The 24,862-nt window shown below is 39.6% G+C and overlaps 1 protein-coding gene across 7 annotated transcripts in view; it reads left to right on the forward strand.

The window, feature by feature from the left end:
* The window catches only part of Akap13 (A-kinase anchoring protein 13), a 279,187-nt gene that overhangs the window by 111,754 nt on the left and 142,571 nt on the right, over positions 1-24,862 (forward strand). For all 7 annotated transcript variants that reach the window (XM_055623428.1, XM_055623430.1, XM_055623429.1 and 4 more), the window contains exons 6-8: positions 12,440-12,632; positions 15,992-19,088; positions 22,693-22,817. In XM_055623428.1, the coding sequence (XP_055479403.1) occupies positions 12,440-12,632; positions 15,992-19,088; positions 22,693-22,817 (3,415 nt within the window). The remainder of the gene's footprint in view (positions 1-12,439; positions 12,633-15,991; positions 19,089-22,692; positions 22,818-24,862) is intronic.

Consider the following 24,862-nt stretch of genomic DNA (forward strand, 5'->3'; position numbering starts at 1 on the left):
CCTCCCTCCCTCCCTCCCTCCCTCCCTCCCTCCCTTCCTCCTTCCTTTCTTCCATTTTTTCTTCATTTGCCAAGTTAATAACTTTCCCAGTCAAGCGAGGCAAAAAATGTCTTTGCAGACAGCTTTGCATTGGATACCTAGCAGCAGTGGAAGGAGGGGCACCCTTCATCTTGGATGAGCTTTGCATACCTGAGCTCTCACATTCCAGAATGTGGTCTGTTCCTTCATACTTACAGTCTGGCCTGTGATCGGTTTCATTCTGTTGTTTGCCTCATGGTTTCAGGGGGGAGGCATTGTTCTCAAAATTGAAACAATTAACTCAGAATAACTGTTACGATTTTCAAAGGCAGTTCCTCCAAATTTGATGTTACTGCTGAGTTTTTGCTAGGAAGCGGAGTTTGATATGGACACCTATCCAAATGGGGAATTAAAAATGATTGCAACAGCTTCATTATATGTTTGGACAGGGTGTCACAAGACAGTTCTTGCATCATGACTTGAGAGTTGGAATATAATTATTCTTGGAGATTTTTGTTTACTTCAAAGCACAAGGTCCTTTACTTGTAGAAAAGTGAAAGTCACTAACTTTAATCTTAAAGAGGGGTGATGAGAAATCAGCCTGAGAAATGGAAGTAGGGGGTCTTTGAAAAGAGGGTACCACCTTATTGCAGGTCCCCCCCCTTCGCATGAATTCCTCTGGGTGCTTACTATTTTGCAGCCAAAGAAAAGTGCTGAGTCACAGCTGACAGTTAAAGTAGATGTGATTCTTCTTATTCTCTCAGTCTTAGTTGAATACCAGTAGGATTTGCTAGAATTCCAGCCATGAAAGATAATTTCAGGAAAGATAATTTTTCCTCCCTTTGGGGGGAGTTCTCTCAGTCAGTCTCTCTCTCTTTCTCTCTCTCTCTATGTATTTCTTTCACCAGTTTTAGTTCTGTAACTCACCTAACCACAACTATCCATGAACTCACATAGAAACCCTGTACCCACGAAGCAATAACTCTGTATTCACTCTTTCCCCGTCCCCTGATAACCTCTGTTTTACTTCCTTTCTCCAAGAATCTCCTTTCTAGGTACCTCACAAAAGCAGAACATAGAGTGTGTGTTGTGTCCTTTTTACAGCTAGTTTTTTTAATGTCATGCAGTATTTTTTGGATTCAGCTGTGAGCCTATCGTGGTGGCACACACCTTTAATCCCGGCACTTGGGAGGCAGAGGCAGATGAATCTCTGTGAGTTCAAAGTCAGCCTGGTCTACATAGTAATCTACACAACAGCCAGGGTCTCTCTTCATAGCCCTCAAAACAAAAATTATTCAGCTGTGTTATATAGTATGTATCAGAATATTAATGTATATTTTAAGATTTCTAAAAAAGATTTAAATATTCTCATCATAAAAAAAGTAGTGGCTAAGATAATGGATATGTTAAGTAGGTTGATTTAAATAATTATGGTTTGGTGTTTTTTTTTTTTTTTTTTTTTTTTTTTTTTTGGTTTGTTTGTTTGGTTGGGTTTTATTCGAGACAGGGTTTCTCTGTGTAGCTGTAGCTGTCCTGGACAACCTTTGTAGACAAGACTGCCTTCAAACTCACAGAGATCCACCTGCCTCTGCTTTCCCGAGTACTGGGATTACAGGTGTGTGCCACAGCGACTGGATAGTTTAAGTAGTTTTTATACAGTATGCACCTAGTAAAATAATCACATACACCATAAATGTGCAAGATTTTTTTGCCAATTTTAAAAAGGCCCAAATGAAGCTAAAAGGTAGATGTAACCTAAATATTGATCCACATATGAATAGACAAAACATGTAAACAAAATGTGTGTGCATGGAATGGGCTATTATTTATTAGAGAGGAAACTGGCAGATCACTCCTAAGATGAAAATTAACTGGTTTATGGTAAGAAGGTAGTGAGCCTGAATTAGGTGGCAAATCAAACAGGCTGTTCATTGCTCTTTCTGCTGTTGGGATCCTTACCAAGAATATGAGGAGCAGACTTAATAGGATCTGTAGTTGTTTAAATGCAGGTGAGCTTATGGACCTAACTGAGGAAAGGGTTTGCTTTAGAAGGCTCCTGCAAGTTGTTTTGAAAGTTAAGAATTGCAGAGTGCGTGCTGCCAGCTCTTCAGAGTGTACTTACAGTGTGCTTACGTATACTTAGACATTGGGTGGCTTTCCCTCGCATTTTAGTTTCCTTCCAGATAGGCATAATCCACTCTGTCTCCCTGTTTCTCTCTCCGTCATTCTTTTTCTTTCCCCTTCCTTTTGTGGTACTAGGGGGTTGAGCTCAGGGTTCTAGGAATAGTAGCAGGTAATTTTAACTACTGAGCTGCATTCTTAGCTTTCTTGGATATATATGTAGTGTGTTTATTAGCAGTGGAGGGCAGAGACCAACCCAGGGTGACTTCCTCTGTTGCTCCACCTGAAAGGGTTTTTTTTTTTTTTTTTTTTTTTTCCCCCTTTGTACTGAAACTTGAGCTTATTTTTTGTTGTTTGTTTGCTTGTTTTTTGGCTAGACTAGCTGGCAGCATCGGGATCCTCCTGTCCCCACCCCCAACACTAGGCTGACAGAAGTAGCCAACCATGCCTGGCTTTGTATGTGGGTGCTAGGAGTAGGAACTCAGATCTCTTGCTTGCACAACAAGCACATTACTGGAACAGCTCTCAGCCAAGGCCTACCTCTTTCATCACCTCTTTTTTAAAATTAGGACCAGATTGAGGAAGGGTTATACACTTAAAAGAAAAAACAAACACAAAAAATAGTTGTTTACCTCTAGTCTGTGATGGCTACTGTAATTGTAAGTTTGACAGACTCTGCTATCACCTGTAAGATGGGTCTCAGAGCACGTCTGAGGAGACTACCTTGACTGAACTTATTTGCTAGGAAATACTGCCCACAATAGGTGGCCCCATTCCCTGGATGGGATCTTAAGCTGTCTAAGTGGACAGTCTGCTTACTGCTGGTGGATGCAGTATGACCACCCAGCTCATGCTTCTGCTTCCTTTACTTTCCTGCCCAGATGGACTGAACTCTGTGAGCCACAGTAGTAAATTCTTAAGTTGCTTTTTTCAGCCTTTTTTCCCACAGCAACAGGAAAATATATTGTAAAGGATTTTTCACAAATAAATTATGAACAAAAGTAAAGGTGTAAACAGAAATGGCCACCAAGATAGTATCACCTCAAACATAATACTTTTAAGATAAACAACTGGTGAAGTGGGTGACATTGTTTACAATTATATCATTTATAGAGGCTTAAGGGCACACTATGACCATATGATATCTTTTTGTACTTCCAAAGCATTTCATATTTTAGTTCAGTTCTTACATCCCAACTCATTCTTAGCAAATAAAATTTTTATGTTCATTCAATCAGTTTTATACCATTAAATTTTTAAAATTATTTTTTAAAGATTTATTTATTTTATGTGTATTGATGTTTTGTGTGTATGTATTTATATGCTCTAACATATGCCAGTGCCCATGGATTTGAGAAAAGGGCATTAAATTCTCTGGAACTGGAGTTATGAATGGTTGTAAATCACCTTATGAATTCTGGGAACTGAACCTGGGTCCTCTGGAAGAGCCGAGAGTGCTCTGAGTCTCTGAGGCATCTCTCTAGCCTTGAGTTCTACACCTTCCTGGGATAATTCATTTGTATATAAGAAAAAGTATACCCAAGTTCTTCATATTGTATCCACCCCAGTTATCATATGCTGTCCAGCTTCCTTATGATAATGGAGTAAGTCAGATCAGGACCATGAAGATGAGAGGTTCTGCATGGAGATGATCTCATCCCTGTGCATCTTCCCTTTCATCTCCTTTGGGTTCGGCTTCAGAGTGAGGCCCTGGATCCCAAATGTTGTGGGTCTGCCTCACTAGCTTGTAGCCACTCTTCCCTGCTGTCACCACAGAGTCACTATCAAGGATATTTTTGTAAGTTTTCCTTTTCTTTCGTAACCTATTGCTGTTAACTTTGACTTAGTATAATGACAAGAAAGGGGATATTTATTGACTTGTCAATTTCATTTTGATCTCAAACTATTACTGTGAGTATATTTGTGATTTGAAAATTTGTCTTCAATAAAATGTTATCTGCCTTGTGAGAAATCTTAGCCTCAGAGGAGTTTATACATTCCTGGTCCAGCTTCAGGTAGATTGTAGTCATTTCTTCCAGTTTGCAGTGTCTACCCAGGATCTCCCACTTATCAGTGATGGAGAGTAGGGACAAAACTAGTTGGCAGGCTCTTGGCTAAGTGAATACTAAGAGGTGATGACTTTAGGTGAGGGTGTCCTTGGAGCAGTATAAGAAGAATATTTGAACCAGTTATTTGACTGCTATCTTACATATCATAAAGGACGAATTTTAGAACCTGGATCACTTGTAGAAAAGGCAGCACTGAGAGAAAGGGCAGCTCTAGGCAGGGTCTAAGAATGCAGACCTGGTGGCATATTGGCTCTACCATGTTGGAGCATATTATTTCTGGTATATTGAGCTTCTTTTCCTCTCAAATTTTGCTGTCTTCATCTGATAAAGGAAAATACTATTTCATCATCCTCAAATGATCGCTAAGGCCCTGGAGTATGTAGTGCAAAATTATGACTTAGTTTCCATAACTAAGTGATTTTGTGGAGTAAATAAGAGCACATCAGTCTTGGAGTTTGAAGAGAGGCGAAGAGTTTCAGTAAAATTTTAGCTTACTAGGATGTGTGATTTAGAGAAAGTCTCTCATCCACTCTGAGCCTACACTTTGTTCTTCTATAAATAAACTGTTCCACCTCTTGTTGCAGCTATGCCTCAGTCACATGGTTTGAACCAATTGAAATTTATGCAGATGCTTTGCTAGACTACATGGTGGTTTACTCGAAAGTCTCATAAAACCATGTGTAACAGCTGGTAAAATTGAGGCTCCTTCACTGTACAACTCAAATTCTGGTTGGCTGGTCTGCTGAGAATTCTTTTCTGTAACATACATCATGGCTTTCTGAAAGCTAAAATTAGTAGAGAAATGGAGACAGTTTCAGAGCAGCCACTTGTGAATGTGCAATCTTCCTTCTTGAAGCAGTATCACAGGTGGAGTTAAAAATATACATGCCTTTGTCTTTAGAAGGAAAGAATTTCTTTTAAGATTGTCAACTCTAGAGTGTTGAGATAAAGTGCTGAGATATTTCAATTGCTACTAAGAGCCAGTTTATAAGTATTTATCTTTGTAAGCCTTATCTGATTTTTAGTATTGATTCAACAAATAGGTATTTGTTGAATGCCTGTGTTGTACTAGCAGCCATAGTTAATACATTTCAGATACTATTTTAGTCCTTCAGTGACCTTTCAGAAGTAAATGTTATTTATGATTTGTGGATGAGAAATGGATGTTTAGAGAACTAAAATAACTACTGAAGGATACATAGAAAGTGTTTTACAGACATCAGTGAGAGTAGAAGGCCAACATCCTTTCCTGTATAGAAATTTGTTCAGAGAGAGACTGCTAGGATGCAGAATTAAATAGTACTGACTGCAGAAAGGTTGCCTGCTTTCCATTTAGCTTCAGCCTCTGTATGAAGAATACAAGTTCCTAACTGTAATAACTTTACAGTTTTAATACTCATTAGGATTTTTAAAGTATGGTTGGTTATGCTTAAGCTACTGCCTTATTTTGCTTAACCAGTAACACACTACTTTAACTACCTAAATTCACTGGCATTGTGTAACAACCATTTTGATAAGGTTTTGTTTAAATGTTTAGTGGACAGAGACACAGAAAAGGATTTGTATTATGTAAGTACTTACTTTCATTAAAGTTTTGTTTTGATATTAGTTAATGAAATTAATGAATTAGGTGCGATTTTTTTTTTCCTCAGACACATTTTTCCTTACATTTTTTTCTTTTTTGTGGATTAGGGGTTATTATCCTTGTTAACATTATCTTTTCTATAAAATTTGAGGTTGACAATATGGCCATTCTCTTATTTTTTTTCTATAGAACATGGATAATTTATAAAGAGAACTTTCTGTGAAAAGGCAGGTGGCTTAAATAGAATGAGATAACTAATTTAGAAATTTTTAGTTTTTCATTATTAGCTTAATTTTATTTAATATATTTGTTGTGGGGCTGGAGAGATGGCTCAGTAGTTACGAGTACTGTCTGCCCTTCTGAAGGACCCGGGTTCAATTCTCAGCACCCATATGGCAGCTCACAACTGTCTATACTACCAGTTCCAAGGGATCTGACAACTTCACACTAATGCACATAAAATAAAATAAATTATTTAAAAAAAACTGAGGAATCTTTAAAAATATATACATATATCTGTTGTATTTGTGTGTGCATTGTTGTGTGTTGTTTTACTTGCCTATATATGTACATTTAAAGACCAGAATTTGACTCCTAGTATCCTTCTTTATCGCTGTTCACCTTATTTTTTGAGACAGCCTCTCACTGAACCAGAAAATGCCCAGTTGGCTAGCTCGGCTCATCAGTGAGGTTCCAGGATCCACCTGATCCAGACCCCCTCAGCTCTGCAGTTACTGGCTGATGCCCACCTCTGGCTCCTTATGTGGGTGCTGGAGATCTGAACACATTGTACATGCTTGCACAGCAGTCACCTTCTCCTCCTCCCCAGCACAACAACTCTTATTAAATAGTAATAAATGCAATTTTTAAAATGGATAAAAGAGTTAATATTTGTAGTTCTTGCTTATACTCTAAAATTTTTTATGAACATTTGGCCTAAGAATGTAAAATGTTCTTCCTAAGTTATCTAGCACCAGTACATTTTCTCCATACTGATATTGTAAAATGAGTTGTCGTGTCCACGTGAAAATTGGTAGTAGTTCTGCAGTTAACGGCAACAGTCTTTATAATCACTAGTTGTTGTAGCACTTTACTTTTATATTAAACATATATTTTATGCTATATCCAGTAGAACTTCTGTATTAAAAAGCGCATAAGAAGTTTGCATTTCCATTATCTAGGAAGTGCTTAGAAAATACTTATTCCCCATATCAGAAGAGCAGCTTCACTGCTAGAAACAGTATAACCTCTCATAGAAGGTGAGGCACACTGGATGGTCCTAAAGTCTGAGAGGACCACACTGGGAAGAAATGAACAGTTCTTGCAAGCAGAGCTGGTTATAAAAGCCTAACCCTGACCCCCACATCTTTCTTTGGTCTTTGTCTAGTAATATGACCCTGTTTTTCATACATGCTTTGGAATTCTGTGCCAGTGGCACACCATGAAATAATACAGCCAAGGAGAGTCTTCCCAGAGCTAATACTTTTACCTTAACTTTTAGCATCTAAAGTACTCTAACAAACCTCTTTCATTTGGACTTATTCAGCCTGATATATTTCCTTATAGTAACGAACAGTAGAGCAGTACACTCTATACCTCTACCCCCCAAAACAGGGGAAGAGGAAAGCCAGTAAAATTTCTAATGAATCTGAATATATGTGAATGTTTATCTGACAATACCTAGCTAAGATAATAGCTCCATTTTGAGCAGAATAACTCTTTTCTCCTTGGTCTAATTGCTCCTCTTCTGGAATTTAGACATTGTAGCTCCATTTCAGTGGAGCTGTGGTTGATTTTGTAAACCCCATTGAGCTTTGGCAATGTTATAGTGTTGTGGTTTCATGAAAGGTATTGCAGGAGCTCTCAGATAAGGAACCAGCTGTTGCAGTTCCTTGTCAAAGTAGGCTCAGGGCGGAACACCCCACTTGAGAGGGCTGGCCCGAGTGATTTTTGTCTTTTCTTAAAGTGATAGGGTGAGTCCAGAACCCAAATAGGATGGGCCTGAGATACTCATGGTGCTTGGGCAGACAAGTGTAAGTATTGGCTTTCAGACTGATGAATTATTAGTCTTCACTGCTTTTTTTTTTTTTTTTTTTTTTTGGTAGCTTTTTATTGTAATTAAACAAGGAAGTATTTTTCGACTTCCCCTGAATGTCTAGTTTTACTAAGTCTGGAAAAGTGTATTTCTTTGTAGTTGATTTGTTGAAGATTTACATGTATGTTAGCATTAAGCCTAATTATTTCGTTTGGTTTTTTTGAAGTTGCAAGGTGAGACAGTAGAGAGGTGGTATTGACTGTTCTGTAGCAGCTAGGTTATTCAGAATCAGTGACGTCTTTTATTAGCATTTTGAAGTTTGTTGAATTGCATATATAAACTGCTAGGTTTGGTGCCAATTTGTATACTATACCCCTCTCTTTAGAGAATTACTTCTAATTTGTGTTATTGTACAATTTTGTGGATACTGTAAAATTTACGAAAACAAGTACATACTATGCCTGACTTACTCACGTTGCATATTGTATCAAATTTTTGTGCAGTTTGGATGTTGCCATAATTTGAAGCTACTAAAGTGATAGGTCATATTGGGAAGTGAGAGAGGCACGTGGTTTAGAATTGAGTTGAGGTACAGTTTCTGACCTTTTGATTTACTAGCTAGGTATTGTGGAGGTAAATTACCTCTCAAATCTAAATGTCCATACATTCAGGATGTAAATACAGTGATGCTCACCCCAGAGTTGTAAGAATTAAAGGTGGCTAGTGCTGTTTTGGTTTCTTACTAAGCGGCTAATGTTGTTAACTTCATCCTTAGAATTTTCTCTTCTGTCCACCTTCTCGGTGTTTTGTCACCACCACTAAGAATAAAGTCCTAGTTCCTGTCAGGACCCACACTGTTCTCACACACAGCTCTCAGACCTTATTTCACAAACATTTTCCCCATTCCCATTGCTTTTTCCTGCATGACTACACTAGCCCTCACTAACTAGCCCTTTGCCATCTCAAGTTCTTTACATCTTCTGTGCTGTTCGCCTAAAATTACATGTTCCATTAACTCCACTTGCTGCCTCTTTATCATTAAAGTCAGTTGTCATTGTTGCCGCTGAGAGCTTTTCCTGATGACTTTATGAGGAGTCCAAATTGTACTCCCTGTAAAAGAAGGACCCTTGTATCAGTTGTTTCTTCACCGAAAATATTAACAGTATCTAGACTCATAATAAATGCTGAATAAATATTTGCTATATGTTAGAATGTGTGTAGCTTGCCCTTTAACTGTTTAGAGATGTAGTGTTTTTTAGGTATCTTAAGATTTGAATTTGACAGAAATACAAAGAAGATGGGACTCAGGTCCAGTGCATTTATAATACAGTGGCAATGCTCTTTGGTGTTACCTTCTCAATGAGGTTTTTGGGAATTTATCCATATTAGAAAAAGACCAGTATGAACATTTGAAACAAATACTCATAACACATTTTCAAATACTGAGGAAAAGCAGTGGCTTCCTGTGCTGACCCGTTGTATTTCATAAGATTTATATTTGTATTTTATAGCTCACACAGCTAACATTTTTGTAAATATCTTCTAGAGCATTTACAGACACATTTTCTTTTAGCGCATAAACTTTTGGAAATGTTAAAATTTGAACATTTATAATAGCTCATTTACCATTTTAAAATGCAGTCTAAAGAAACATTTTGTGTTTAGATTTACATATAATCTTATTAATCCACAAAAACTACCAAATTGAGCAAATATTTTGCTGGAAACGAATGAATGAGTGAATGAATGATTAAATAAGTAAGTAAATAGATAAAATTTTGCTTGTGCACAGTAGTTCTGCGAAACTTCAGTTTATTTACATTTCATCTCTATACAGAATATTGGTATTGTCACTTGGAAATTTAAGCAGAAGAATTATGAATTCTGGACCAGCCTGAGGGTCATATTGTAATCTAAGAATAATGGGGGAGGTGCTATAAATTACATTAATAAAACATTGTAATCCATTGCACTTCATTTTCATTTTTTTATTAGCAACCCAATAATCATCTCTTAAGTAATTTTTTTTCTGTTAGGTTATTGTGGTCTTAGGTTTCTTATGCTACTTGTGGTTTCTAAATCATAACTACTTAATACATTGGGTCATTTGGGCCCTTTTTTTTTTCTTCAGGTTATCTATCTCCAGAATCATAATCTGAAAATATTTCAACTATCTTGAGAAAAATAAAAGATTCTTACTTTTTTTTTTTTCTGAAGTAGAATCCCAATAAAGCCCTGAGCACCTATAATGTGACAAGGGATTACATAGAAGAGTGGAAACATGTTGTTCAGAAGATATGTGTTCTTTGTCCCCAGGAGAGGTCACAGATGACCAGACCACAGAAGTCCTGCCGAGCTCGAAAGAGTGTTTTCTGGAGCAATACACAATTTGGGGCACACAAGAATGTTTGAAAACAGTGTAAACCACATTTGACAGGAAGATTGAAAGTTTTAAGTCTGTTTCAGAATCTGTTTGAATATGACAATTTTATGACACTTAATACTGTGTACTGTAGGAATGAATAATGTCTACACTGCATAAATGCCAGTTAGTAATAAAATACCTTTTTGCTTTCCTCGTAATGGTAGTTTTCTCACCATGATCTAAAAAGGGAATGGAGATAGAAGAAGTAGTAGAGTTCTCTGTAGAACTTTCTATACGGTTGAAGTTCCTTCATCTAAAGGTCTCAATTTCACTTTTTTTTTTTTTTTTTTTTAAAAAAGGTCTTTACCAGGGCATCCTAATTCATCAACTACTCTCTAGTGTATTCGTAGGTATGCTTTTGTGTCCTGCCATACTTAGTTGAGCCACAGTAAAATCATTGTGTACAGTTTCCAAAGTAAACTTCAGTTAACTAGGCAGAAGTTAAGGCGAAGGGACAACTTAATTACTAATGGTAGATACAGGAAGGGCTTCTACTCAAAACAATATTAAGTAGCTACTCTGCAGGTGCAAAGCAGACTGGACAAAGGAAGTGACTTTAAAATGAAAAGTGTGGTGATCTTATATATAAAGAAGGCCTATGCTTTGGAAATGGTAGAATGTGTGGGTGGGCCTTTTTAAAGGCCGGAGAGGGGAATAACAGGCTACAGAAGCTTGTACTTTGCCTGTGCTGAGTTCTTGATGTTCATTCTATCCATTTCTTGAAACCATGTTTGAATTGTCATATTTCTGTGTACAGATTATAGAACTAAGGTCCCGAGGAGTTAAGACACTTTATAGCATCATATTACCAAGAAATTCAGTACTTGGGTTAGAATACAGAAATAACAGCTCTGTGCATTATACTGACTAACAAGAAAGGACAGAACACCTAGGATTAGAGCTTCCAAGATGTGCATCCAAAAACAGAAGAGACTCCTTAACTTGAAATGTATGCCAAAGTATATACAGTGAGAATAAGAAGTTGTGTGATACACTGTGTCCTTCATCCCTGTTTATCTTAAACTGATAAATCGCTTCATACAGCATAAAACCAGTATACCAGATGCATAGTAAGCAGACAGGGACATGAGTGGACCATGTGAGCAGAGGTAAAGCTGGAAGTGCTGTGACCTCTGTAAAGAAGCCCACTTGTCTTGAACAAATCCAGTGGATATAATAGCAGAACATCAGTGAGAGAACCTGTTACTCCTTTCTTGTTCGCTTGTTTTAAAATGTTTTCAAGTAAACCTGCCTTCTTTACTAAATCTGAAGTTTTCTACATTTATCAGAAAAAATAGTTTCATGTTTTTAGTCTTAGGAGGGTGGTTGTTCATGTCTGTATAGGAGGTTTATTTATATTCTACCTATGTTTACAACATGAGTTGAGAAAAGCTGAATTTTGGTTTTTGTTTTTGGTGATTTATGTATGTATGCATGTATGTATGTATGTATGTATTTATCTATCTATTTATTTGTTTGTTTGTTTATTTACTTATTTATGCTAGAGACTGATCGCAGGGTTCTTGCAAATCCCAGGTATTCTGTCACGGAGCCACATAACCAAGTTTTGTTTTCCAAGTTGAAAAAAAAAATTATTATTAGCTTAAGTTCCTAGGAGCAAAGCTTTTTTAAAACAGGAGTTTGTAAGTGTGTTGATGAGAATAGCATATATAGCATTGTTTTTCCCTGTGTAGGTGACTTCAAGAAGTTGGAAGGTGTTTCCTCTACCTATTGTTTCACAGGACAATCTTACAGGGGTTGGGGTGACTGGCTCTTCCCTGCTAGTGGAACTGAACTGACTTTGTTAGCATATAGTGTGACCTATTTATCATCCAGTCTTAATGGGTCTTGCTACTATTGAAATCCAGGTTGAAGCCATCTTTCTTATAGTTCATTATTTGATTATTATGATATTCACTATTTAAAGGTTCTAGACTTCCTCTCTAGATCAAAAGAACATCCTTAGGAAATTGTCTTTTAGGTTTCACTTAAACCGTTTTTGTTCTCTTGCAAAGAGGAAGAGATGATACAGATACTTGTCACACGCTTGAATCATTGGAGCTGCATGAACCCATTTCTGCTCTGAAGGCTCAGAAAGCAATCAGGAATATTGCATCATACTTAGGAGATTAAACCTATGCCTGCTAGTAGGATTTATATATTAACAAAAGATTGCTTGCTTACAGGGAAAATGCTGGGGAGCCAGATTCCTGGAGCAGTTTATCCTATGAAATCCCTTATGGAGACTGTTCAGTGAAGCACCATCGAGAATTGGACATCTATACATTGACTTCTGAATCTGAATCACATCATGAACCCCGTGGAGTCACTTGTACTGGACATATTTCTAAACTTATGAATATCCAACAGCAGCTAATGGTAAGGGAAAGTTTTCATTTTTAGTTAGATGTCTGCCTCTGCCTATCCCCCTCCCCCAGTGAGTCTTGCTGTGGTTGAATATGAATTTATAAAGCATTGTTAGTATGCAGTGTTATTATGATGCTTAGTATTTGTCAACCTGACACTAGCTAGAGTTATTTCTCAACTGAGAAATGCATACATTAGATTGCAAGGGCTCATCCCTAGGCAGGTAGTCTAGGGCTATATAAAAAGGCTGAGCAAGCTGTAGGGAGCAAATCAGTAAGCAGTATTCTCCTACAGTGAATCAACTCCTGCCTCCAGGTCACTATTTGAGCTTCTGTCCTGACTTCCTGCATTGATGGACTACATCTGAGAGTTGTAAAATGTAACAAACCCATTTCTTCCCAAGTTGGGTTTGGTCATGGTGTTTATAACAGCGTAGAAAACAAACTGACAGTGGCCACTTAAGATACAGAATTAACATTCAGATTCCAGCAGTAGAGGCTTAAGATTTCATTTTGTTTTTACTTAGAGAAAGCTTTGTTTCCTTGGTGTCCTCTATTCCCATTGGCTCTTATAATCTCCCACAGGGTTGTCTGAGCTCTGAGGGGAGGGACTTGATGGAGACATCCCATTTAGAACTGAATATTTCAAGGTCTCAAACTCTGCACTTTGTTTCATAGTGGGTTTCTATTTTGTTCCCATCTACTACAGGAAGCTTCTCTGATAATGGCTGAGCAAGATACTGATCCATGAGTCAAGCAGAATGCTATTAGGAGTCATCCTTTTGCTACATTCCTTTAGCAAAAGAGTAGTATTTGATTTTCCCCTAAGCCCATGGCCTACCTAGTCTCAGGTTCTTGGCCACCTGAGTAATATCCGCATAGGTTCTATCTCATGGGCCTTAAAAGATCCTCTCAGTAGTTAGTTGCTCCCGTAACTTTGTGCCTCTATTGGGCCAGTGTATCTTGCATATAGGTCACAACTGTAGATCAAAGGGTTTATAGCTAGATATCTATGAAGTCAAAGATATGGTGGCAGCACACACAGGGCCTGCACAGATCTAAGCCAGATGGGATTCCAGTACCAAAAAGGAATTTAGACATGAGCTCCCATCCCTAACCCAGAAGCTACCTCCATTCAATAACTGCTCGCAAAGGAAAAATTAGTTTTCTCCAACAGTGTCAAACCACACTTAAGGACAGGCCCTATGCCTGTAGGTGGCCCACACAAACACGCACATATGTGTGTGTCCTTGGTATTGGGCATGTGTGTAGAGGTCAGAAGGCACAGGAGTCAGTTCTCCTTTGGTTATAGATTTGGGAGATCAAATTCAGGTTCTCAGGCTTGCATGGCGAGTGCTTTTACTCATAGAGCCATTTTGCCAGTCCAGAGGGATCTTTAAATTCTTCACAAATTTCTGAATTAATGAAAGATACTCATAGGCATTGTAGATGTACAAATGTGTAGTAAATAGAACAAAATTTTCCTGTCGTGAAAAAAAAATTATTTTTTTTTAATGTTTTAGAACTAAAAGAGACCAAAGTTTCTAGATTGTTGCTAAAGACCAAGAAAGGAGTTTACTCCTCAGGAAAACCCTTTCACCACTGTTCAGTGAGTGATGATAGAGCTACCATGTTTATATGGACCATTGACAGTTTAAAAGACATCTGAAAAATAAGGATTCTATAATCTACTCAAGCTTTGAAGATAAAATGGCTGCCAGACATAAAATCATTACAGACTCCGTGGTAGCATTTATTGTGGTTAATATGGACGTCACATATGCACATCTCTCTGCACTGTAGCATCTGAGACGCCAAGCTTCGATCATTTTTCCACCCAGTTTATTTCAGAGCTGATTTGATTTGGAAACAGCCTGATAATAATTTTGTTTGAGGTCATCTAGGGCCAGCTCAATTGCCAGAGGCGTTATTTCAGAGACGAGCAAGCCAAAACAATTCTACACTAGGATTATATGAAATGGCTTGTTCTTCCTCTCTTCTTTTTCTTGTTGGGTTGTTTTTTTTTTAAATATTTTCTTTTTGTGTGTGTCTGTGTATTGTATGAATGCATTGTCTGTGCATTATGTGAATATATTTTGTGTGTGTGTACATCTTGTGCGTGCATTGTGTATGTATGTGTGTGTAGATCTTGTACATGGGTTGTGTGTCTCCCATCAAGTGTATGCATTTTGAGTGTGCATCATGTGCATGCATTGTGTGTCTGTCTGTGAATCATATACATGCATTGTGTGCATCTATGCATCATGTGCGTGTGTTGTATGTGTTTGTGTCTGTGAATCAGAAGAGGGCATCATATTCCCGGGAACTGGAGTTACAGACAGCTAGGAGCCATCTTGTGAGTACTGGCAAAAGAACCCAGGTTTTCTGGAAGAATAGCCATTGATCCTAACCACTGAGCCATCTTTCCAGACTTCTTCTGCCTTTCTGAAGGATACTTATTTCCATCATGTTGTTTTCCTTTGAATAGACTGTTCTGTAATTACTTTTTTTGCCTTTGAACTAAAAAACGATGATTATATAATTGGGAAAACTCAGCTTGCACATTTCACTGCTGCTTCTACCATTCTTTAGGAAGCACTACCTATTTGCTTCTCTGGTCTGCAGTGTTCACCCTTCATTAAAGGTGTTGATTTGCTGTCCTAACCCTTAGGAGGCTAATGTTGAATACCGTTAGTGAATACAGCATACACATATGTGCTGAGAATCTGGTTTTTGGTATACTCTTTCAAAAGGACTTTAGCAAAGATAATACATTTTACTGTTATTTGCAAACTTTACAATAGCTTTTATTAGCAGGAACAATCTGATGATATACTACTCAGTATATTTACAGATTAAACCAATAAATGACACATGCTAGTGGTTGTGTAATAAAATTATTGCAATAGATAAATAATAAATGGAAAGCAGGTATTTCAAAATAATTGTGTACAAAATAAGTAGTACCGTAAGAATTGCTGAATTTTGGTTTTACATTAATCTTTGAGGCAAGTGAAGTAGACTCCTTTCCTATAAAGAGCTAAGGATCCTGACTGACTGATATTTGAAGATGTTCATTGTGCTTTCTTAAAACAAGGCTTTTGAGGCCTACTTTTTAATCTGTTTTTTGATATGGAAATCAGTCCTTGAGTATAACCTAAATAAAATTTAACATCCCAATGGATACATAGATGTGGGCGGAGGGTATTACATCATATATTAACTGAGAAGACCTGGAAAGACAATTCTAACAAGATGTTGCTTACAGTTATCAGTGACTTTTTTTTTTTTTTTTTTCCTCATGGTCAGGTCTCCCCTCCTCTTTTCTTTGAATGGCCAAATTTTTAAAAGTGTCTTTGATTTTTCTCCTAGAAAACAAACTTGAAGCAGATGGACAATCTTACGCCCTTAATGGTGACAACACAAGATTCTTCTAGTGTGTCCAATGCACCAGAGACAGATGGCCAGTTCCTTCTCTGTGCACCAGAGCCGTCTGAGCACCAACAGCTTTCTTCTGAAGAAGCTAAGAGCACTCCATGCTGCCAAGGGAGTCCTGGGAGGAAGGCTGAAAGTTTCTGTGATTTGTCACATGTGGTCGAGGAAGAAAATGTAGTCTGTTCTCAGAAGAAAAATAAAGATGTGGGGAGAAAAGGGGAAGAGGCGGGGCCAGCATCTGCCCTGGACTCCAGGTCTGCACCTCATCAAGTCAGCTGCCTTGAGAGCATAGCTGACTGTGGAACAAAGGGCACAGAAGGCCTTCCAACCTGTGGGAACAGAAATGAAGTAACTGGAACAAAATATTCAGGAGTGACCACAGATCAGCAGCCACTAAGCAGCAGGGGCAGTGTGCTGCAGGAAGTCATGGTCCCAGAGCCAGGTGCTTGCCAGCACTCTTCTGGACAGGAGCTCCTAGACAGTTCTTCAACAGATGTTGGTGCCCCAGAGAAGGCAGGGGAGCCGCAACAAGGCTTCTTAAACCCAGATGCTGCCACCCAGAATAGTAAGCCTCACGTGGGGGAAGGCACAAAGGAACAACTTGACAGTTTGGACCTTAGCACAGCTGAGGCATCTGATGTTCAGGTTTTATGTGAACCTGTAGAGAAAGCCAATATTACAAGCCATGTCTTTGCCAGCAGTGCCCTGGGTGCTAACACTCCTGGTGAGTCTTTGCCTGCGTTGAGTCCTGGAGAAATCCTCACTGAAGCAGCAGGAAAGGAAGCTCAGGGGAGCAGTTGTGAGGAGAGCACTGACACTGTAAGTGAGCAGAGCTCTCAGGTGTTCCCAGCTGCTGCAGAAGACAAGAGGTCAGGTGGACTGGAACCTGATACTCCCCTTGCAGCCCTTTGTGAGACACCATCACCCTTGAGTTTAACCTCTTCCGGGCCAAATCCAGATGAGATGCCAAAACAAAAGTCAGACTGTAACTCATGGCATGCTCAAAGCCAGAACAGCCAGGCACTGCTCTGTTCTCCAGCTGGCCCATCTTGTGCTGAGTGTGCATGTCAGCACAACACAGTGACTTCTAGTGGTGAGCTAGTTGTACAGCAGAGCAGTAGTAAAGTTAGCCTGCCCCAAAGCACAACAGTGCAGCCAGACAAGCAAGATCCGTGCACCGCCCTCTGCCCAGAAGACCCACAAGCTGACACAGTCACTTCTGACACTATGAAAACTACCCAGGACCCTGTGGGGGGTTGTCCTGTCTGTGTTTTAGATGCAAAGAACCAAGGGAAAGATTTGAAACAAGATACACCTTTAATGACTGTGCTTGAGGATGTTTCATGTCTGCCTTCAGTTGTCCCCCAAACTGAGAAACAAACAGTGCCAGACCAGGTATCGCCACCCGGCAGCAGTTTCTCTCTGGCAAGCAGTCCAGAGAGTGAATCAGTAACCAAAGATGACGCACTTTCTCTTGTCCCCTCCCAGAAAGAAAAGGGAACAGCAACTCCTCAGCTCCATAGAGCTGCAGCTTGTAGAGATGGCCCAGATGGAAGAGATTTGAATGACACCGATAAGCTAGGAGACAGAGCCACTGGCCTGTCTGCACCGTCTGCTGTAGAGCTTCAGACCAACATGGGGAACACCAGCCCTGTAGGCCTTGCTGGAGAACACGAAGGTCCTGGCCCAAAAGCAACACCTGAAGTTCTGAGCGACTCTTCACTACAAAGTGTGGACAAAGCTGCTTTGGCCTCTGACTCTCTTTCGCCTGAAGAAGGTAGCAGTGTGGTTCCAGAAAGCTCCACAGCTCTGGAGCAAGATGATAAGGATAAAGCAATGAGATGTTCTTCCGTTAAAGATGTGCCTTCTTCAGAAATGTCAAGGGAAAACCGGGGAACACTGCCTTCTGAGCAGGAGATCCCAAGATTATGTGAAGAACCTACGTCAGCCCTATGTGCCGGGGAGAAAGCTGTGCAGCACAGCAACTCACCAGACACACCCTCTGCCAGTCTGAAAACAGAAACTGAGCACAACAAGGAAGTGGCCCCGCAGGTCTCCTCGCTGCCAACTGAAGGTGGGGCTGTAGGGAGCCTGGTGCCACCAAGAGTAAGTCTGGCTGCAGATTCAGAGCAGAAAGCCTTGTGTACAGAGCAGAGTGGCTCTTCCCTGTTGTCGAGTCTGCTGCCAGATGCATCTGAGGCACTCCATTGTGATCTACCTTGTGTTCTTGATGTTGGTACGAAGGACACTCAGTTCCAAGGAAAAACCAGTGCCTCTGAGGTAAGCAGAAATGATGTGATGGTGGATGTTACAGCTGCTCATGCTTTACCAGCTACTGCTGAGCCCGGAAGAAAGGATCCATCACACTGCATCAAAGACATTCCAACTTCAGAGTTGTTAAACCAAGAGAAGAAAATGACTCCAAGTGTGCCCGAAGCTTTACTGGACAAAGGTGTCACTGGCTCACAGGAAGTCATGACCCCAGAGATAGTACCATTTGATTGCGAGAGAGAGAAACTGGAGGGAACAGAACTCAGCTGTGCCACGAGTATCTCTAAAAAGGCCCCAGACGATGAAGAAATGATGCAGCCTCTTGCCAGGGACCTCCCTACAGAGACAGGGCTCTCAGTTCTCAATGGCAATGTCCTCCCAGCTGTTATGAAGCAAGTCACACAGGCCTCAGTTCCGGGAGAGGAGAGTAATGCCACCACTGTACTTGGAATGGTCTCAGCCCAAGCTGCACAGGGCGCAGACTCCATAGAGGAGATTGCCACTCATATAGTGGAGGCTGTCATCAAGCAAGTCAAGGCCTCCAACATACTGATGACTGAGGGGGAAATCAGTAATTCTTCACCGTCCAGTCCAGAGACTAAGCAGCTGGAGATTGTTTGCACAGAGAGTCCATGTGCTTTTCTACCTGGAGAGACCCTGCAGATGGATAATGCTCATGAAGAAACCATGGGGAACTGTGTTGTTGAGGCAGAGGAACCAAAGAAAATCATTCCACCTGTCAACAGTCCTGAGCAAGCACCAGGTGAGCAAAGCAATGTAAACAATTAACTAATAGCTTAAGAAGCATATATGTTGCTTCTAAGACTGTCGATGTTGGTTTGAGGTCTTGCTTGCTCAGTAGTGTAAACTGCCAAGTTAATAGTCACTACTGTCAGGAAACACATGTCATCTTGGGTTGGACAGATTTTACTTCCTGTATTATAGCTACAAAAGGTTTTTTTTTTTTTTTTTTTTTTTTTTTTTTTTTTTTTAAGCCTACACTGTTGTGCTGGAGCTGTCGCAGTTTCTAAATCCGGAAGACAGTACCTGGATCTTAGACAGTGTTAGATAATCAAACAATTTTAGTTCTTTTCTTTAGAACCTCAGAGCACAGTACTGAATTGAATGTGCTTTGTTTACAAGTTGGAAACTTTTCCAAGTTATGGTTGTCTGTATTGAAAGAGAATTTAAAGTCAGTCTGGTTTCATGAACAGCTGTTTTTGAGAAGTACTGTATTAAATGGATATCTAAAATGGTGATGTTATGTCATTGATTAAGTTGGGGGTGTTTACTCCCTCCTTTTCCTGCCGGAGGAGTAGACCTCCAGGTTTGCTGCTTACTTTTGGGCAGAGTCTGGGCATTCAGGGTCCAGCACAGCACAGGGGATAGGATACAGGATTTCCGCCCAAGGCCAGTCTGGTTGCTGCTGTCACTCGGCAGACCTGGTGCCTGCTTATCTCGGTGAAGCAGCTGCACGGAGCAGATTGCTCAACACAAGCAGCCTGTTCCATCGATGGGTAACCATGTCCAGAGAGAGCAGAGAGAAACCATTGCTCAGTGGAATGAGCTTGCTGAATAGAGCTTCTTATGGCCTTTGAGATTGAAGCTGAAACTGGAGTCGGAATGGCTGTCAATCTTGTCTTCTGAAGTCCCTGAAGGTCAGTTGAATGCAGACTTTCATACCACCACCTGCTACCAGCTTTACCATGCGTCTGATTTTTTTTTTTTTATATATATATGTATTTTTATCTGTTGGCAATGTTTTTAAGTGTAATGCAAGTTAGACTTGTGGGTGTGAGGTTTGGAGAGAAATGAACAAACAAAAAGAAATTCTTTGGGAAGAGGATGTTTAAACACAGTGCCTATGCCCTGATGAGGGGCTTTTTAGCTGTTTTAAACCCCAACTTCCAGTGCAGTAGTTGAGTGATTTAAGGGAGCTGAGGTGGGGTTTTTTGGTGACTTCACGTCTTTAGATTTAGTGCTGGCTTTGGTGACTTTCAAGTCTTTCGATTTAGTGCTGTTTTAGGCTGACTTCTATCTCAACATTGAAATGAGGTCTCTAATTTTTAAAACAAGGCACACCAACAAGTCTATTTTGGGGGCTTTGGCAGGTTGACATTTCAGAAGCATGGGAGTGGCTGTAAGTTGATGCCTGCTTGTTTGCCTTTCTTTGGGTGCTCTGTCCTTGGCCACCCTGAATGGGATTCTCTTTCTTGTTTTATGGTCATGATTTGACCCTAGCAACTATAAAGTATAAAGTTCGAACTAGCAACTATAAGCTATAGAGTATGTATCTGTAGCACTGGATCAGAAAAGGTTAAAAAAAGAAAAAAAGCCAGCAGAATCTTAGACTTCTGTTTTCAAGTATTTACGATTGTAGTACAGATACTAAGAAGTTGTGCAAGTTGTTAAGGTTTGAAGAAGCAAATTTTAAAAGTTCATATGATCTTGGGGTTGGCATATTTTGTATAGGTGGCTTATTTTGTCACCAAAAGGGCTTATAACAAGCTTGGTGCTCAGTCTCTAACTACAAAAATACATAAATAAATAAAAAGTAGCCAGTAGTAAAGAAATCGCTGCTTTTTTTTTTTTTTTTTTTTTTCACAAAATGGCCAGGGTTGAGGAAAGTCCCTGGTTATGTTGCCTTAGGAAAAAAGCACCTGAGTGTGATCTCATAGCCAAGGGTATTTTTTTTTTAAAGATCGCATACCATTCATATGAGTCAGGTTTAGCTGTTGAATTGGGAGAAGCCTGTTAAAAGGGAATGTGAACCCTGGCCTCATCAAAAGCATTGATTGGTCACTGTGCTCAGAAGGTTGTCAGTGCTTGACCAAACCAAGCCAGTCTTCCAGAGTCTCAGTAATCAGTGTTTTACTGTTGTAGCTGGTGCATATTTCCCAATGATTAGGTATAAGAAAGTTGAGGTTATGCAAAGAATCACGTTCCCGGATATAATAAAAACCATACCCCCCCAACCTTTCCGCACACAGTTACTCTCTCTCTCTTAGAAATGTTTTCCTCAAGGGATTTTCGTAAAGGGATTAGTCAAATGTTTTTAAATAAAACTTAGTTGTACAAAAGCTAACAGATTTTCATTTTCTAGACAAACATGAATACCTATTTTAAATTGCTAGTAAGATCGTGTAAGTATAGGAAAAGACAAAGAATTTTGAATGCCCTTTTGTTAGAAATGATCCTTTATCATTCCAAGACCTTTTGGACGGTCACACGTGCTATTGGTATAAATGAATTTTAATGTGGGATTTATTCTTTGATGAGAGAAGCCTCCTCTATCTTTTATAGGGAGTGTGTTATTGCCAGAGTAATGGCATTGCTAGATTATTAAAAGCCACATGAAAATGAGATAGCATTTCAATTTATATTTGGAATACTAAGGTAAGTTGTGACTAGTCAATCAGTCTTTCCCCTTTAAAGAAGTGTCAGAGGACTAAATTTGTCTTAAGCAACATTATCACTTCCTGCTTTTGCTTGACCATGTGGTGGCTCGGTAAGAGAAACTATTACTGTTGCCTTTTTCAGAAGGAAAAGAGTTTATATATATAAACTGTGTTTTGCTTTTGGAAGAAACAATAGCTTAAAAAAAAATTACTGCCAGGTGGTAGTTGCACATGGAGGCAGAGGTTAGGGGATCTCTGAGTTCAAGGTCAGCCTGCTCTACAAAGCTAATTCCAGGCCGTCCAGGGCTATATAGAAAAACCCTGTCTCAAAAAAACAAAAACAACAAAAAAAAATTTGCTGAAATTGTCCAGTCTTATTGGTTAAAGTGACACTATAGACCGGGATCTGTAATGTATTTTTAAGTAAGCTGGGCAATTGGTTGCACGTGCCTTTAGTACCAGCACTTGGGAGGCAGAGGCAGACAGATCTTGGTAAATTTGAGGCCAGCCTGGTCTACAGGGTGAGTTCCATGACAGCCAGGCCTACACAGAGAAACCTCTGTGTATGGGATTGGGGCAGTGAGTGATTCTAGCCCCACAGGCTTTTATCTCATTCTCAGTGGCTTTCCATTTTCTCTGTACAAACATCTTTTGCTGTAATTTTGTCGAAAGTGGACTGCCCATCTGTCAAAGAAGTATTCATACGTTGTCATGAGAAGTCACTGATGAAATGGTCACTCCGTAGTCAATGAGTTGAAACTTCTTTAGCTCTAGCCTCATTTAAAGGCACAGAACCATGTGAGTAGGAGTAGCTCTGCACGGGGTCAGAAAAGGCACCAGCTCCTGCCATTGAGTGGAAAAACAAACGAAACGTATGAAACCCAGAGTTTGTTGTATAAATACTAAAGTATATAGGAATCTTGTTTGTTTAAATCAGATGCACTCATTCTGAAACCATATTCTCTTCAGAAATGCCAGGCATTGAAGCTGGAGATGAGGTGGATCTGAGTAAGACCAGAGCTGCTTCTGAGGAGGAGGCTGTAGGAAATGGAGCTACTACACTCAAAATGAAGCCAGGCCCAGGAACCCAGGCGGTAAGTGGCATCTGCAGGCCTGTAAGGACAAAGTGTGTTTAGCTTGGTCGGCTTGTGTGGTCTATAACCGTAGCTTTCATTACAGGATGGGATATAGCAGTGGTTTTTTTACCCTTTCTTTCTTGTTCTGCTTTTAAGTGAATGGTATGTTATTGTTTAACTGGCATTGGTTGTCATCAAAGTTTTAGAATGCTCTCACCTTTATGAGTCCTTTGGAGACTACAGTGAAAAACATTTTCCCTGTGAGCACTTATAACCTGTCCTCAGAATTGCAGTGACATGACACAACGAGGATTTCCACTAAAGGACATTCATGCACCTTATTAAATCTGACTTTTTAAAAATTATATGTCTCTATTGTGGAGCTCAGTATCAAGTGTCTAAAATATGAAGAATGTCATTATTAGCAAAGAAAGTTGAGTAAATATTTTCTTAGCAGATTCATAAGGATCAATACATTAGCAAAACCACCATCCAAATAAAATATGCTTGCTAGTTCTTTATAGTTATAGGATCGTGCACCCGCCATTGTATTTCATTTTTTGAGATTTATTTATGCCTGTTTGTTTTGCTTGTATATATGTGTATCATGTTTGCAGTGCCCACAGAGCCCAGAAGAGTGCATCAGAAGAGCAGTCAATGCTTTTCACCATAGAGCTGTCTGTCGAGCCTGTTTAAGTTCTTGATGTGGCATCATCATCTCAAACACTCCATGCCTGCTGGCAGTCAAGAATCTAATTTCGCTTTCTATACATTTGCCCATTCTTGAACTTTATGTGAATGGAATTATAGAGCATGTGCTCATGTTAGCTGGCTTCAGTGACTTAGCATAGTATTTTGACGTTTTGTTCATGTTGCAGCATTGATTGTTGCAGATAGTATTTCACTGTAAAGAAGGTATCTATTTTAGAATGCTTTAAGTTTGGGACTATAAGAAAGCTTATGGCTTCTGGGGACACACACAGACACATTATGTAGATGTGTTTCTGTAGACCTAGCAGTGGAATTGTTGGGCCATGTAAGTCATTCCAAGTTTAATATTTGGAGTTTTTAAACAGATTTATTATTTTAATTACTCGGGTAGGAGTTTGTGTGCACATGAGTGCAGATACCCTCGGAGGCCATAAGAGTATGTAGGATCCCTTGGAGCTAGAGTGATGTAGGTGCTAGGCCTGGAACGTGGGCCTCTGGAAGAGCAACATGTGTTCTTAACCTTCATCCCTCAACTCCTTCAGTGGGTCTTTAAAAACACTTCTCTTCTGATTCAAATTCCTGCTGGCTTCTCCATCAAGGAAACTTGCTGAGAAGACCTTGTGCTCTATGCTTTGGAGTCAAAGACAGTTAGAAAGCCGACCAACAAATGTGCTCACTGCCGCTGCCCTTAGAAAGACAGTGGCCCTTGGCTAGACCTGACAGTGTATTGTTTTTGCTTTTCAACGGCCAGAACGGCATTTTTTATTAAAATTACCACAGAGGTAAACACAACTGTTCATCCCAAACTGCTTGATGTGTATGAGATGATAACAAAGCCTCATTTTATTGGAGTACAGTGTTAAGGTGCTGGCTGTTCCTGCCCACTCCTTTTTGCAGATAATATTCCTATCTAGTGCCTGGGTGTTTGCTTGTATAGCAAGCATTTTTCAGATAAATGTTGCTTTTGCTCCCAGGGAAGAAACAAGAATATAAAATTTGTGGGTGCATGTCTTCATCCTAGAAGCTCCTAAAAAAGGAAAAGAACAAACTCATGCTTGAATTCAGATGCCTCTAGTTTTGTTTTGTCCTTTCCTAGGTCTTTTCTTTCTTCTTGCTATAGTTTTAGTTGCTGAGCGAAAGAATACTTTTCTGGTTTCTCAGCATACCTCATTTTTATGAAAAGGACTTACTCCTAAAAGAATCATGTGACTAACATCAAACAGGTGGAATCTGGGGCTGTCTAACTTAGGACTTAGAGAATCTCTTACCTTATATTTTGTATCCACTTTTACTTGGTACAGAAAACGTGCCAATACTATTTTCAGTGTTTGAAATTTGTTCAGGTGTAAATA

Source organism: Psammomys obesus, unplaced genomic scaffold (genome assembly GCF_907164565.1).
Source record: "Psammomys obesus unplaced genomic scaffold, mPsaObe1.curated_primary_1811, whole genome shotgun sequence".
NCBI classification, from domain to species: Eukaryota; Metazoa; Chordata; class Mammalia; order Rodentia; family Muridae; genus Psammomys; species Psammomys obesus.